Source organism: Hemicordylus capensis, chromosome 3 (assembly GCF_027244095.1).
Source record: "Hemicordylus capensis ecotype Gifberg chromosome 3, rHemCap1.1.pri, whole genome shotgun sequence".
Classification (NCBI taxonomy): Eukaryota; Metazoa; Chordata; class Lepidosauria; order Squamata; family Cordylidae; genus Hemicordylus; species Hemicordylus capensis.
Window position 1 is genome coordinate 44,053,320 of NC_069659.1, and position 16,919 is coordinate 44,070,238.

The following is a 16,919-nucleotide window of genomic DNA, read 5'->3' on the forward strand; positions in this document are numbered from 1 at the left end:
ACAGGAAAAGTTGCACACTCCTGTGAAGTTGCAGTGCTCCTTGACATTGCACAACTGATCTGGATTTTTATATTCTAGCTTAATATTTTAATTGTGTAATTTTTATAATTTTAACTTGTGTGTGTGAACCGTCTTGAGTTTGTTTTAGTGAAAGGTGGTATAGAAATTCAACAATAAATAAAAATAAATGAACTGCTAGTGGACGTCCTTCTCCAGAAAGCATCCAAGGTTGCATGTTAAACAACATGTCAAGATCTGCTTGCGTAAGAACTAGTCTGGAACAGATGTTCTGTTCTTTCCATATCATTGTGCTACATCCCTGTTAGTGCAACAGCAGCCTGGATGTAGGCCATGGATGTAGGCTGTGAGCATAAGAGGAAAAACTAATAAGGCCACCTAACGAATGCCACAGCTTTAGTCATCTGGCTTGGCAATTGCTCTAAGCCCCAGTGTATATAGCCGGGGCGAATGTTTCAAAAATACCCTATGCCATTATCTATTTTCTTCTACTGCAGCAGTGACATCATACTCTGCCTTTAGGACTTTAATATCAGCCTTGCTTTAATGCTACCAGTAATCAGCAACAACTCTATTAGTACTGGCCTTAATAAAGCAAAGGATGATAATAAATACTTCTCCATCAGAGCTCTTAAAATGCTAGAAGACAGCCCATCCATTAGGGTTGTGCTGCTGTGTGCCTTTTAAGTTTAGCCTTGGGATTGGGTGGTTAAATACCAAGCCATTCCGTTCCTTACTTGTCCATGTTTTTAAAAAGCCTGCTAAAGTGTAACATTTAAGCATAATGTTAATACTGGCAAAGAAAAAAAAGCTTGCTTAAGATAATGCAATGCAAAACATAGCCTGGAAGTTTTAAGCTCTTATTTTGCATAGGTAGCTCTTGCTAGGGCTTTTCTCACACAAATGAACCAGATGCAATACAAGATGTAGACAGCCCTACAGCCACTTCTGTGTTCTTGGTAACATGTCTGAACATGAAATTATGCTAGTTTTAGCATAACTCCCTAATACAAATTACTATCTTTTTTTCCTTTATAGGGTTCTTGTGCCTTTAACAACTACTCTAAGCAGAAATTCAGCAGGTGAAGTTTTTCCAGCATGCATATTCAGTGAGTGAATTAGCTTCACCTGCTGAATTTCTGCTTGTCATGCAATTATTAAAGGCACAAGAGTGGTGGGTGGGTGGGATTGGCAAATGTAGCTATACCTCATCGAAAGTACAGACACAGGGTTTCTGAACATTCTGGACCCACTGATGAAAGCCGTAGAGTATGTGTATCTTTTAAAAGTATATTCTATGTATAACTTTTTAAAAATAACAATTTTATTGAATTTGTTACAATTTAAACATGTTACATATTAGAAAAAGGACACATTTTGATACCTGTGACTGCAGGGCACACATTACTGCATTTTCAGATATTACAGAGAACATAACTATTACTACTTTAAGCAGCAGAGAACTCTGGGATGTCCATACATAACATCATTGAATATGATGCTCATTGGAGAAAAAGAGGGGAGCAGCTATAAAACGTATATAGAAAACATTTAAGGTAGGCATGCCATTATGAATAACCTCTAGATAAGTTCCCAGTTCTGTTTGGTTTTGCCTGACAAACAGTCTACAAAGAGAGGCACTTAGATAGCTACAATTCAAAAGTTTATTTTTACTATCCTAAAATACATAAGTACAATGTAAAAAACCAGACGTTTCAAAACAGAGTCCTTCATTTACCATGGACAGCATCCAGACTAATCAGTCATGATGGAACATCACTGAAATCAATGAGACAAGTTAGTCATGATTAACTTAAGTCACATTAATTTTAATGAATGTAGTCAATGACTAACTTAGTCTGAATGCAATGCAAATATTAGTTGCATAATAGTACTTGTATAGAACAATGTTTTCAGTTCCTTTTAAAACAAGTTGGACGCAAACAGAAGAAAACATGCTGGATTTCTGGACAACATAAAGAGGCTGTGGATATTGATTTTATAGCTCAACCCATGTAACACTGGCAATTTTAGATACCATTATAGAGAGAGGATTTGATTTTCTCCTTGGCTGAAATAGATGCCTGTATCACAGACCTACTGTTAGTGGTAAATACAGTCAGGACAAACTAGACAGGAATGTGATGCCTGCAGTTAGGATCTCCTGCATATCTTGTTTTGTTAATTAGTGGTCAAACAGAGCTGTTTGGAAGACCAGGGAAGTGTTGCTCTAGGAGAGGATAATACTCCCCATGCCCTTTCCACAATCAAAATAACCATCACCACTTCTGTACTCATCATTGCCCAACCAAGAAAACAGCAGCTATGGGAGTTGAAGACTGATTTCAGATGGGGGAAAGGTACCAGAAGAAAAGATTAACACACTCCTCTTTGGCACCCCACCCCCAGGCTGTCTTCAGAGCAGCCTTGTGTGTAAGCAAAACAAAAACCGCGCAAGGTTCACAATTAGGATCACATCTCATTTGGCCCTGAGCTTTCAGAAGACAGACAAAAAATGGGGGTGGGGTGGGGACTGAGGCTAATCACATGCATGAGTGCAGACTTGCTGTATATACCCTGTTTCCCCGAAAGTAAGACCTACCCTGAAAGTAAGACCTAGCAGTAATTTCTGATGTACCGCTAATATGCCCTAGAGCATTTTGGGGGGCTAAAATTAATATAAGACACTGTCTTATTTTCGGGGAAACACGGTATCTCCAATATGGGAAAGCTTTTGCTTTCTAGCAGCAAGAATGAATGGACTGGGAAGCGCATATACAGTAAGGAATGAAACAGCCTCGCAGTCTCTCCAGGCTGCTCTGTATCAGTATCATTCTGGGTGAGAGTTTGTGCGAAGGGCTTCTAGGTCTTCCATTTCCTGGGCCTTCCCAAGCACTTTCCCCCCCACCACGTAGTCAGAAGGTACCTTTTAAAAAATACCTCAGCCAAAAATGAAGGGTGTTGGTCATCCATGTCGTCAGACTGCCAGGAAGTAATTGTATGGCGACTGATGATTCTGGGAAAACACCTGCTCAGAGGGCCAGTTCAGATATCATGTTACACAGAAGCAGGGAAAGAAGAATGAAAAACTCTTGCTGCTTCTGTGCAGTGGGACTCATGAATCTTGCCAACAGAGATACCTGCACACTCTGTAGGTATTCCGGAGTCTGCAGACCAGCAATACTGAGAAATCTGACCTCACTCCTTAAATTACTACATGGCAGGAATATCGAGGTTGTAAACCTGTGTTGATCTGATAACAATCAGTCTATCAATCACTGACATATTTCAACCTTACAACAGAACCCACCCAGTGATTTCCCATGACCACCAGCCCTGTCTTCCCTCGATTCAGTCAATCTGGTCCATCAACTCCCAGACACTGATTAAGAAAAGATATTATAGCTCTTGGATGCTTAGTTAATGAGACAATTAGCTGGATGTCACCTGCCATCTTTGCCAGTCTCCAGACCAGACCATCCACCAAGATTAACAATGCTGTGTCTGTCCCCAACCAGGTCTGAAGCCAGATTGAAACGTGTTGAGAAAGGAAGCACCCCAGAAAGAACATTCAGAGTCACTCTGCTGCCATCTTCTCCAACAGGAAGAAGAGAAAAGGAAGTTTGGGCACAGGGCTGCAACTAGATAGATAAGATCCTCTTAAGCTCAAATTTGGCTTTGACCCACTTGCCCGTGACCCACTTATTCTACAAAAGCATGAGTGGATTATCTTTAAAAAATTGCAGGGACCTTATCCTCTTTGAAGGTAGTTCTAGATCCACAATGGATAAGGATCTAACACACAGTTGTCGCCTTCACAACATCCAACACCTTATAAACACCTTCAGGACAAACCAGACTAAAACAATCCAAGCAATTACAACAGATGGTGCATCTCTTACTTCCACTATAGACTCATGGCCAAGCTACATTAAACTCTTCACTGGTCCTTGAGTGCTTTTGTGTCTCAAATAGCAGCAGTGATGGGGCCTAATCAAGATCAGGGTTGTAGTGTCAGGGAAAGGAGGATATTAATCTGATGATACAAGAAACCTGGAAGTAGAGGACTAACCAAGAAGAGATACCAGAACCAACTGCAGACTCCAGCAGGTATCTGCAGAATATTCATGAGCAGATCATGCAACAACACAGAGCTACTACAGACATCTCCTTCCATGAAAATCCAAATAAAGTCAGAGTTACTTGCTCCTGTGTGTGGTTAAATCTGGGGTCTTTCTTTAATATATTCTGTCTTTTAAAAAAATACATTCCACTTTACATTCCCATTTACTACTGGGGAAGGAAAGAATAAGTGAGCAAAGAACTCTGGAGTTAGAAATCAGAGCTTCAGTTTTGGAAGTTGCTTCACTCCTGCAGTCTTTTTAATTGGCCCTTTCTTTGGATCCAATATTCTTTGATTTCTTGGAATATTACATTTTCCTCTGAAAGATTAAAAAGAGAGAGAGAGAGAGAAAGGTTAAAAAATGCAGTTTTACTTGTCTGCACTGCTGCAGAAACTGAAAAGTGCCACCAATCTTTATATCGCCACATGTTGCCATAATATAATTATCTAGATTCTGCAGAATAGGTGGGATATATGTCTTAAATTAATAAATAACGGTTAACAAACAGAAATAAAATAAGGACTTCCCTGGAGGTTGAAAGAACATTTTATTTTAATAATCAGAAATCCCAAACAATTGTATAGTTTTGGAATGATGCAATTTGAACAAACATCAATAGGATGCTGAGCATTTGAACCAAGCCCAAGATGGCTACAGGCAGGGAACAATTCAGATATCAGTTACATCTTTGGAAGAGATGGACATTGTTTTCTGTGTTTCTAATTAAGAATTCTCTGTAGGAAATAGCCCCCAGAATAAGACAAAGTGCGTGCCCTTACATATAAAATTAAGATAGCTGGATAGGCATATTCTATTCCCTTTTCAGGGAGTGTGTAGCCTACATGAAACCTAGGAGAGCTCTTCAGCTATTGCATTATGTACCACTGAGAAGCATTCCTCTGGATGCAGTGCTCACAATCTACTTAAAAGGAAAAACACACAACTGACTTATTTGGGTCTTAGACCTCTTGACTCTGAGAATTCCTAATTAAAGTATTTCTTCCTGTGGTGTGTCTTAAGCACAGAAAAGAGAGTTCGTCAACACAGAGAGAGCATTATAAATGCAGAATTGGGAACAAGGGGGAAGCGTGAGGGGGATGAGACTGGGAATCCAGAGAGAGTGTGGAAATGTAACTCAGTGGCAGAGCACATGCCTTTGCACTCAGAAGGTCCCAAATTCAATCCCTGGTATCTCCAGGTAGGGCTAGAAATGACCCCTGTTTGAAAACCTGGAAAGCTGCTGCTAGTCAGTGTAGATAATACTGAGCTAGATGGGCCAATGGACTGACTCAGTATAAAGCAGCTTCCTATGTTTCTACAGATGAGGACCTTGCACTAAATCCTGGCAGCCACCTCCGTGGAATAAGAGCCCCAGAGTGGAATAAGAGCCCCAGAGTTCTCTGCACACTGCAGACCACTGGAAATTGAGGGGTTCTCTCATTTTGTGTTAGAAATCAACTCCATTCCATGTCATGGTCTCTCATCTTACTTTTCCTGACAGGGTTATGTTACGAAGATAGTCAGGGATCATGTAAGCCGCCCTGAAGTCGTAGGAGGATTGGTGAGATACTTTCTTGAGATGAACAACCTCAGAACAGTGGTACATCTGCTGGTAAACTCCAGACTAGATTACTGTAATGCGCTCTATGTGGGGCTGCCCTTGTATGTAGTCCGGAAACTACAGTTGGTTCAGAATGCGGCAACCAGGTTGGTCTCTGGGTCATCTCGGAGAGACCATATTACTCCTTTACTGATGGAGCTACACTGGCTGCCGATATTTTCCAGGCAAAATACAAGGTGCTGGTCATAACCTATAAAGTCCTAAACAGCTTGGGCCTTGGGTATTTAAGAGAACGTCTTCTTCGTTATGAACACCACCGCCCATTGAGATCATCAGGAGAGGTCCGTCTGCATTTGCCACCGGCTTGCCTGGTGGCTACTCAGGGATGGGCCTTTTCCACTGCTGCCCCGAAGCTTTGAATGCGCTCCCTAGTGTAATAAGAGCCTCTCCATCTCTGACAGCTTTTAAAAAGTCTTTAAAGACGGACCTGTTCATCCAGGCTTTTAATTAATATTGTTTAATAGGTTTTAACATTGTAAGCTGGTTTTCAGGGTTTTTAAATCATTCTGATTGTTTAATTGCTGTTTTATGATGTTTTAATTGTTAACTATTGTTGTTCTACACTGTTTTATAATCTCTATTTTAACTGTTAATTGGTTTTAATGTTTTTGTTTTAATGTTAAACTGCCTTGAGCCTTTTGGGAAGGGCGGTATAAACATTGAATGAATGAATGAATGAATGTTGTAATAAATAAAATAATCGGTTACTTCATGCCAAGCTCTGGAAAAAGATAAAAGTAGCAAGATGCAGAAGTAGTGAGATTCTGATCCAGTTCAGATAATCAAAATCATGATTTAGAGGACTGAATGAAATGTGGTGAACCTTCATCTTGTATGCTTCTCCCCCCCCGCCCCCCAATGCAATCAAAATCATGATTTAGAGGACTGAATGAAATGTGGTGAACCTTCATCTTGTATGCTTCTCCCCCCCTCCGCCCCCTACTTTCCTTCTCTCCCCCTGCCCCCCAAGGAGAAGGAAAGTAGCTGTGGTTTGATATCTTGGCTTATTCTAACTGGTTACTGGAATTTGTATGTAATGTAGAACTGCAGTTTGTTCTAAGTCAGAGCTGCACAACTTTGATCGTCCTGTAGATATTGGTCTACAACTGCCATAATCCCTGACTATTGGCCACTGTGGCTGGGGATGATGGGAGCTGTAGTCTAAAAACTGCTGGAGAGCTGAAGTTGTGCAGTCCTGTTCCAAGTGAAAACCAAAAGTTTCATTTTTCTTCTCTTTAATGCAGAAGGGAGTGTGAATGTGTGAATTGGAGGCCTGCTGGACTTATTTGCAATCAGTTGTGGCTGGGGATGTTGGGAGTTGTTGAGCAATAGCTGGAGAGCCAAGGTTGCTACCCCTGGTTTAGATTATTGTCTGAATGAGCCTCTTTCACTGCCTTTCTCCAATGCTCACCACAAGGGCAGAAAGACAACCCCCATCCATTTCTCAGGTTTTCCATGTGCCAGAGAAGTTGGGAGAGGCATGAGGTAATAGTTGGCCAGAACCTGTGTGCAGTTTAAAAGGATGGTCTGCTCTTCAAATGGGGGGCGGGGTCAAAAATCTCCCTGGGGATGCCTCTAGTATTGCCTCTAGTAGCTGTTTGGACACTTGCCATGGATGTTAGCTAAAGCTCTGTCCTGTACAAAAGGTGCTCAGAGTTGCTGACATTGTTATAAACTACTTGCATTTCTTGGGTCAAATAAAGTACTTAAAATGATCTTCTGAACAATAAATTGTTCATCTGATGTGAAAAACTGATTTTTACTAAATGGTCTCAAAATTTCACCTGTATAGAGCTATTCATATTTTTATTTTAATTTAACAAACTGATTTAGTCAATTATAAAGGACAAGCAATTGACTAACAAGCCCTTAATCGGTGGACAGGTAATCTATGAAGATAATAAATATGAGATAGTTGGATTTGGTTTCCATAATAGGGCACTTTATTCTAGTTCTACAGCCGATTGTTAATGCAGTAATTATTTGTTCTAAATTCAGACTTGGCACATAGACACTACACTAAAGAACAATTTTATGTTCTCATTCCCCTCAAATGGGCTGGCTCTCTTTTAGTTATGAACATTTAATAACATGGAAAGCTTTTTGCAGCACCTGTATAATTAAAAGACTGAGTTTGACTTCTACAAATCTACCTGAAACAATTAAGAAGTGGCACTATGCCATCTTAAATTAGTCACATTATTATATAAGAGACAATTATACCATTTCCAAAATATTAAGGATCACGTAGATATTGTTGATTAGATGCATTTGTGGAAGCAGGTTGGGAGAAGGAACAAATATGATTCCCCCTGCCATTTTTTAAAACTAAGATCTGAAGTAAAAATATGAGCCAGGATCTTACAACTGGAACCATTCAAGTACTGCTAGTTCAAGTTCAAGTACTTCCAAGTACTGCTAGTTCAACCATTCAAGTACTTCCATTCAAGGAAGCTTCTGGCTTGGGCTTTACCATACATTTCATAAACACTGGGCAGCATCTAGACTAAGTAAGTCATGACTAATTCCCACTGAAATTAATGGGGCTTCAGTCAGACAGGATGAACTTGTCTCATTTTTTCACTGGTGCTTAGTCATGATTAATTTGGGTGCTACCCACTGTGTATTATCTAACCATTACCTCAGCGGGGAAGCAAGTTGCCTAGGGAGCAAGAGGCTGCTGCTTCAAATCCCCACTGTTATGTATGGGAAACACCTATATCGGGCAGCAGCGATACAGAAAGATGCTGAAAGTCATCATCTCATACTGCGCGGGAGATGACAATGGCAAACTGCTCCTAAGAAAACCACATGGTTCTGTGGTCACCAGGAGTCAACACCGACTCGATGGCACAACCACCACAATAAGCTACTTCACAGTCAATGTGAAGCTGTACAGAATTCAGTATTTCAACAGCGGAATAAGAAATATTTATTAGCTGTTAAGCAGATTGGGCATAACCTGCATGGATACGTGGAGCAGATCTAAGCTGGTTGCCTCATATGAACTGACAAATGTCCCTGATTAGAGTGTGAAGCAGAAGTGAAACATCTATGCAGTCTGACTTATATCATACAAGCACTAACACTACCACAGAGGTGAGTGGGTGGGAGGGACAGAGAGAGAGACAAAGATTGAGACCATTAGATGAGTTCTTATAACAAGGAAGGCTATAGCTATGGGGGAAAGTCCAAAGAACATACACGGAATCAGGGCCTTAGAAATAAGAAACATACATATCTGGAGAATGTGTGGTATGATGGACTAAGTGTTGGACTTTGATCAAGGAGGCCCAGGTTCAATCCCTTCATTAACCTTCCAGGATGGCTAGCTAGTTTAACCTACCTCTCTACAAAGCTGCAATAAAAACATGGGATGTCTTCACACAATCTTCCCTGAACTCCACAGAGGAAGGGCAGGATAAAAACATGATAAATATATGAATGAAGAATGAATGAATGAATGAATGAATGTTACTTACTTGAGAATCTGGTTTTCCCTCTTGATTTCCACTCCATCTGTTTTCTGTCTCTCAAACAATTTCTGTGATCCCGATATCTGCAGAAATGAATACATGTTAATTTCTAACTCTACACAAGCTGGACACAGAACCACCTAATTTGACAGAGATGTTTAACACAACATCTGCATGTAAATATATGCTATGCGTAACTTCTACAGCATCAGTCCCCCCTTAAACAGGTGTTGTAAAGATTACTGAGGCTGATACAAATGCAATTCCAAATCAGTGCTTGGCACTATAAGAGCAGCCTTCAAGCAGCTCTCTCCTCCTTCTGAAAACTGTGGTTTCCAATACAGTCGTCCTTTGTCAATCACGTGTTTCCCAATCATGGATTTTTGTATCCACGACTGGGAAATTTTCACCACCCTCGCCAACTGCGACCCAAGTACTCGTGGCATGGAGCCAGCGTGGTGTAGTGGTTAGAGTGCTTGACTAGGACTGGGGAGACCCAAGTTCAAATCCTCATTCAGCCATGATACTAGCTGGGTGACTCTGGGCCAGTCACTTCTCTCTCAGCCTAACCTACTTCACAGGGTTGTTGTGAAAAAGAAAAGTATGTAGTACACCGCTCTGGGCTCCTTGGAGGAAGAGCGGGATATAAATGTAATAATAATAATAATAATAATAATAATAATAATAATAATAATACAACCTCCCCTTTGCCTTCACCTCAAAAACCCAAATGCCATTTAACAGAAAAGCAACAAGAACTAAAGCAAAAAATAACTGAGCACATGAACCAAACAACCACCAGGGTTCGACTTACAGCTCTAAAAACAGTTGCCAAAAAACAACTTGCTCAGGCATTAAAAGATGTCAATGATGCACTTGCAGAAATAACGACCAAGAATTTGCAAGAAACAAACCAACTAATGTACAGTGCAGCAACAATAACAACACAAGAGCTCGGATATAAGATCAATGGACCTGTCAAAAAAGAAAGTAGTACATCACCTAAATGGAAGATTAGATTAGAAAATAAAATCTCCAGGCTTAGATCAGATGCTAGTAAATTGAAAGATATGAAAGACAAGAAGCTGAAGAATGAAAACACCAAACAGTATCTGATCCAAAAATACCACCTAGATTCAAGGAAAATTAGAGAAGTCCTGGAAATAATAAAGCAGCAAATAACAGCAGTGTCAAAGAAGATTAGCAGATATGAAGCCAGAACTACACAACACAGGCAGAAGCTCCAATTCCAGTCGAATCAGAGACGTTTCTACCAAAGCATAGAAGGAGAAACTGCAAGAAACGTAGAAACACCAAATAAAGAAGAAACAGTGCAATTCTGGGGGGAAATTATGGGACAATCCAATACATTATAATAAAAAAGCAGGCTGGATGAAAAAGGTCAAAAAATGTAACCAACAAATGCAAGATCTAATAATAACACCAGAATTAATAAGTGAAGGAGCAAAGAAAATTAAAAATTGGACTGCTCCAGGCGACGATGAACTGCATGGCTTTTGGCTTAAACACCTAACAAGCCTTCATAAACAACTATCAAAACAGTTCAATCACATTTTGCAAGGAGGTGATATCGAACAATGGCTAACAACTGGGAAAACTCATCTCATAATGAAAGACCCAGCAAAAGGTGCAGTTCCAAGTAATTATAGACCAATAGCCTGTTTGCCAACCATGTTCAAATTATTAACTGGAATAATAGCAGATGAAGTGATGCAACACTTATTAACTAACAAACAGCTTCCAGTTGAACAGAAAGGAAATTGCCCAAACACCAGAGGCACAAAAGACCAGCTGCTGATTGACAAAATGATTTTAGAAAATTGCAAGAGAAGAAAAACCAATCTAAGTGTTGCATGGATTGACTACAAGAAAGCCTTTGATTCATTGCCTCACACATGGATACTAAAATGTTTAGAAACAATTGGTGTCAGCAAAAACATTCAGGTATTTATAAAAAAAGCAATGAGCATGTGGAGTACACAGTTAACAATCAATGGCGAAACACTTGGACAGGTTAGCATTAGAAGAGGCATTTTCCAAGGGGACTCACTATCCCCTCTGTTGTTTGTAATCGCCATGACCCCACTTTCACAAATACTAAACAAAACAGGCCTCGGATACCAAACATCTAAAACATCAAGTCAAATCAACCATCTGCTGTACATGGACGATCTGAAGTTGTATGGAAAGTCCCAGTCAGAAATCGAATCACTGCTAAACACTGTCCGTATATTTAGTGGCGATATAGCAGTGGAGTTTGGACTAGACAAGTGTGCTGCATTAATAATGAACAGAGGGAAAATAACAAAAACAGAAGGAATAGAACTGCCCAATGGAAGCAAGATCAAGAACCTGGAAGAGAAAGAACATTACAAATACCTGGGCATTCTCCAGGCTGATAACATCGCACACACTGAAGTTAAAAGAAAAATTGGAAGTGAATACATCAGGAGAGTTAGAAAAATCCTCAAGTCCAAACTCAATGGCGGGAACACCATATAAGCCATAAACACCTGGGCTACACCTGTTATCAGGTACACTGCAGGAATAATAGACTGGACCCAGGCAGAGCTAGAGACGCTAGATCGTAAGACCAGGAAAATCATGACCATCAATCATGCTCTACACCCCCGCAGTGATGTAGATAGGCTCTACCTCCCTCACAGCTCAGGTGGAAGAGGAATGCTGCAAGTCCATCAAACAGTAGAGGAGGAGAAAAGAGGTCTTGAAGAATATATCAAGGACAGTGAAGAAGATGCACTTCAAATGGTCAATAATGCAAAACTATTCAACACCAATGAAACAAAGCAGGCCTACAAGAAAGAACAAGTCAAGAACCGAGCAGAAAAATGGAGAAATAAGCCCCTGCATGTTCAATATTTGCACAATATAAGTGGAAAATCAGACATCACCAAGACCTGGCAATGGCTTAAGAATGGCAACTTGAAGAAAGAAACAGAGGGTTTAATACTGGCTGCACAAGAACAGGCACTAAGAACAAATGCAATAAGAGCAAAAGTAGAAAAGTCAACAACAAACAGCAAGTGCCGCCTTTGTCAAGAAGCAGATGAAACCGTGGACCACCTAATCAGCTGTTGTAAAAAGATCGCACAGACTGACTACAAACAAAGGCATGACAAAGTAGCAGGGATGATACACTGGAACATCTGCAAAAAATACAAGCTACCTGTAGCCAAACATTGGTGGGACCATAAAATTTAAAAAGTGGTAGAAAATGAAGATGTAAAAATATTATGGGACTTCAGATTACAAACAGACAAACATCTGCCACACAATACACCAGATATAACTGTAGTCGAGAAGAAAGAAAAACAAGTCAAAATAATCGACATAGCAATACCAGGGGATAGCAGAATAGAAGAAAAAGAAATAGAAAAAATCACCAAATACAAACATCTACAAATTGAAATTAAAAGGCTATGGCAGAAAAAGACCCAAATAATCCCAGTGGTAATTGGCGCCCTGGGTGCAGTTCCAAAAGACCTTGAAGAGCACCTCAACACCATAGGGGCCACAGAAATCACCATCAGCCAATTACAAAAAGCAGCTTTACTGGGAACAGCCTATATTCTGTGACGATATCTATAACAGCAGCAACAACATTGATAATAAAATTCTGGCATCCCACGTCCTTGGGAAGGACTCGATGTCTGGATAAAACAAACCAGTCAATAACACCTGTCTAACTGTGTAAAATAATATAATAATAAATTGGGGCAATTGGGGGGGGGATTTCCGGGGTCAGGGGTTCATTTCTGGAGTTTGGGGCGTGGGTTCCAGGGGTCAGGGGATCATTTCTGGGGGCCGGGGGATCTTTTCTTTATTTTTAGTTACTTTCCCAATTGCGATTCCCCCAACCCCGTTTCTCATTCATTTAAATGCCTTGTCAACCACAAATTTGCCAACCGCAAGGGTTTCCAGGAACAGAATGCTTGTGGTTTGTGAGGGACAACTGTACTTCTTTGAAAGATAAGTGTAAGCCATATTTTTCAGTTAAGACAAAATGGCACATCACGGTTTACCTCAAACCAGAAAGGAGGGAAGCAACTGCAGTGGCTGAAGGGATGAGGGACAGTGCATGAGCCAAGGCTCCTAGAAGGTTCATTCCCATAACACCAAACCACATATGAACCTGAGATCATCTACATGGGAAACTTAAGAAAAGTTATTATGCCATACACATGATAAATCTAACACCATACTTCCTGAAGTGTTGCAGTTTCAGGTAATTTTCTTGTGCTACGCAACTGTGACAAGTTACTGCAAATCAAATCTCAAACCAATCTGGGGCAGCCATGGGTGAGAACGGGTGCTTTTATTGTGAATCTAAAATCATGGCTGCCGTTTAAAGTAAAATCTAAATGATTTTAGAAAAGATGCTTGAAGAAAATGTCTTTCTGATTTTTGAAAGAAGTTGACTTCTAGATCTTGTGGTTTTTTTAGACATGTTAAACTATTTCCACATTCTTTCAATAATAAGATCTACAAAGATGTTGAAAGAAAGAAAGAAAGAAAGAAAGAAAGAAAGAAAGAAAGAAAGAAAGAAAGAGTCTATTGAGATCTCAGTGATCCTAGCAAGTACTTTGAATAGTACCTGCTACGCCTCTCACTTAAAATATAGAAATCTCATTGCTTTCAAGAGGATGGAGGTACACCGAACTTTTTTTGCTTGCACCACTTGTTTTTAAAGTGACTTGCTGAACAGGTATTGAATAATTTAAAATAAAAGGTCTGTGCGCACACACAAGACACCACCACATTTCTCATCTTTCCTTCCTCCTCCTCATTATATTTAGGTTACACAACACAAATGCATCAGTATTGGCCAGCCTAGCAAGGGGAATTGTTCTTTAGCAATTTTACCTCATTCCATAAGACAGACATAATTACAGAGAGTGAACCATTTGCCTACTGGTTAAATATATAGAAATGTTGCTAATTACAGCCTTCCTTTTCTCTGGACTGGTACACAATGAACACAATGACAGTTGTTTGTTTGTAAAACAGCAAAGGATCATGCCAAGCTGTGATTTTTTACACTATTTAAGGAACAGCTTCCTTAGAACAATACAAGGAACTAAAGAGAGTCTCTCTCTAAATATACACTATACACTGTATACTTCATAAATATTATACCTTATATTATTATTGAGAGCCTCACTGACACAGTCACAAAGGGTAACAGTGTTTCACAAGATGCTGAAAATAAAAATAACTTATATTGAAACTGAAAACCTCCTAAATAATGATGCTTTCAAAAGGGTACAAATATTTAACTAGAGCAATGCTCTGTATTTTTAAAATAGAATGGTGGGTGGGAGGGAGAGTTATATATGGAGAAAGTCTATGAGCAGTAAAACTCAATGCAATCCAGGAAACATAAGAATAAAAACTGAGCTTAGTAGACAATTGGTTGTCATGAATCTGTGCTGCCCTGTAGCAGAACTGATTCAACCATAAAGTTTACAAGGACAAAAAGATGGTATGAGTGATTAACATCCCCTTCTAGCATTCCAGCTGAGTCAGATTTAGCTTTGTGGAGTTCCCTGGCTTGGAGGTAAATCAGCTTAAAATAGAGAAGAAAAGTCCAGTGGGAAAATGGCAGTGATCAGCTTAGGATGAAATGTTTTCTCATCAGGCTATAGAGATTTTTGGACTTACTTGTGAAATCACTGCTAAGTATGTGCGGCGTTCATCATTAGCTTTATGGTAAGCCTAAATCCCGAAAACAGATAAGTGGTTACTATAGAAGAGCTTACAAAAAAAAGTTAAGAGAACAAGCATACTCAGGATTATGATTTTTAAATATTTTTTGCAATTATTAAAATCAGTGTCATAGGCAACAGACTGCAAAAGAGATATCTGAAAAGTGCTTGAGTCTATGTTAAGGCAGAATACAAACCTTTGCTTCTTGATCCAATCTAAGCTCATAATCTTTCAGCTGGTTCTGGAGACCTTTCTTCTCTTCTTCCAGTTGTTTAAGAAACTGATTTAAAGAATCCTGCCATTGTGCACACAAAATAAAATCAACAAGTTCATACATATTTCCTTCCCATGCCACTCGATTTGAAAAGGAACATTACCACAATCTAGAATCTGTGGCTGTGCACTTTAAAAGCTTAGCCCTTGTATGGTTCCTCTTCCTTTTTACAAGTTCCCTAAGGACTTACCTAGAGAGATGGAGAGAAGTCAATATAGGCCAAACATTACTATCAATTCTGCACTGTACATTTCAGTGTCTTAATGAGATGCTTTTAGTTCAGTTTGTTTTACATCCTTTCCAGTAGAGTAAAACCATGGAGCTTTTAATAACTCTCATTTATAGTACAGTTGCACAAGTCAGTTTTACTTTAAGAAGTTTCTTGCTTACACTGGAGCAGCATTTTTTTGGCATCATGCTGACATTCATATGCAAAATCTTGCCTCACACACAAAAAAGAACTCTCTGGATGCAGGAGGCAATTTAATCAGAAATATTTTTTCTAGTAGCCCCAACACATTTTGAGGCTCTTCTTCAGAGACGGGGAAAAGATGTTATCACAAACAACATTCCCAAAGGAACTGGAACATCTTGCAAGACCTCTTATGTGTCCTGCAGGACGTTTCTGCTTCTCTTCCATCCCCTGAAGAGGAGTTTTGTCTCATTAAGCACTGGGACTAATACTACTACTTATAATAATTGCCAGTACCCACAGAGTTCCAATTTCTTCTTTTTTCTGATTTACGATACTGCTTTCTTGTGTTTTATCTTGCAAAAAAAAAAAAAGAGTTTTCCAAAGGTGCTCTTATTTTTCAAACGTCTCTCTTTTTATTTTAAAACTTTATATGAAAGTGTTTCATTCTTGGGAGTGTCTTGGACTGTAATGTTCGTTCTTTAAAATAATTTTTAAAAACAAACAAACCCTGTGTACAAAAGTTAAAAGAAAGGCCCCAAACCACCCTCGTTCATTACACCCAACTACAATGACCTGATTTCTTCTCATGCCTGTTTAGTAAAGGAACCAAAGTGCACAAGGAAAAAAGGTACAGCTGTTGTGCTTGGTTACTCAAGGCTACTGCTGGAGTGATGTTTGCCCAAAAGTAGTCTGAGGTTTCTTTGCAGGGGTTGGAGCTGACCTGACACCTGCCTATCTCTTTTGTATGTTTGGGAGTTCCAAACACACATGCAGTAGGGTCAGTGACTCTCCTTCGACAAATAAATTTGGGCTGCTGCTGCTGGGCTACCAAAAGAGGCAATTACTAATAATACCAGGGGAAAAGTGCAATATACTTCAAAGTGAATAAGTAGTATAAAAGCACCAGGACACACCGCTCCAAAGCATCTCGTTAAACCAATGCATCCTGTTGCATCTCCAATGCATCCGTTGCATCCCGGTCACAAATTAGGGATAATGGCCATTCTTGGCTGCAACTACTGAGCATACAGACCTAAAATTAGGACCAGCAAGTAATACAGAGGATAGAATGGGAATTTTGACAGTATTACATTTCCAGTGTGTTGACCTCCAATCCCAACATTTAAAAATAAACAGGGAATCATTCAAGTGTCATAAAGGTTTCAATTTTAAGGTACTATATTATGCTGTACAACTGTACAGATGTCTTATACACTCATACAGGTTTCTGTGTGAATGACTG

At 39.6% G+C, this 16,919-nt stretch overlaps 1 protein-coding gene across 5 annotated transcripts in view; it reads right to left on the reverse strand.

Annotated features, from left to right (window-relative positions):
* Positions 1-1,320: 1,320 nt before the first annotated feature.
* CCDC169 (coiled-coil domain containing 169) overlaps positions 1,321-16,919 on the reverse strand; it is a 39,444-nt gene continuing 23,845 nt past the window's right edge. For 4 of the 5 annotated variants that reach the window (XM_053307891.1, XM_053307888.1, XM_053307892.1 and 1 more), the window contains exons 5-8: positions 15,184-15,282; positions 14,943-14,996; positions 9,246-9,322; positions 1,321-4,460 (exon numbers count right to left, since the gene is read on the reverse strand). In XM_053307891.1, the coding sequence (XP_053163866.1) occupies positions 4,358-4,460; positions 9,246-9,322; positions 14,943-14,996; positions 15,184-15,282 (333 nt within the window). In that variant the 3' untranslated portion in view covers positions 1,321-4,357. The remainder of the gene's footprint in view (positions 4,461-9,245; positions 9,323-14,942; positions 14,997-15,183; positions 15,283-16,919) is intronic. The other variant, XM_053307889.1, reaches the window with a different exon arrangement.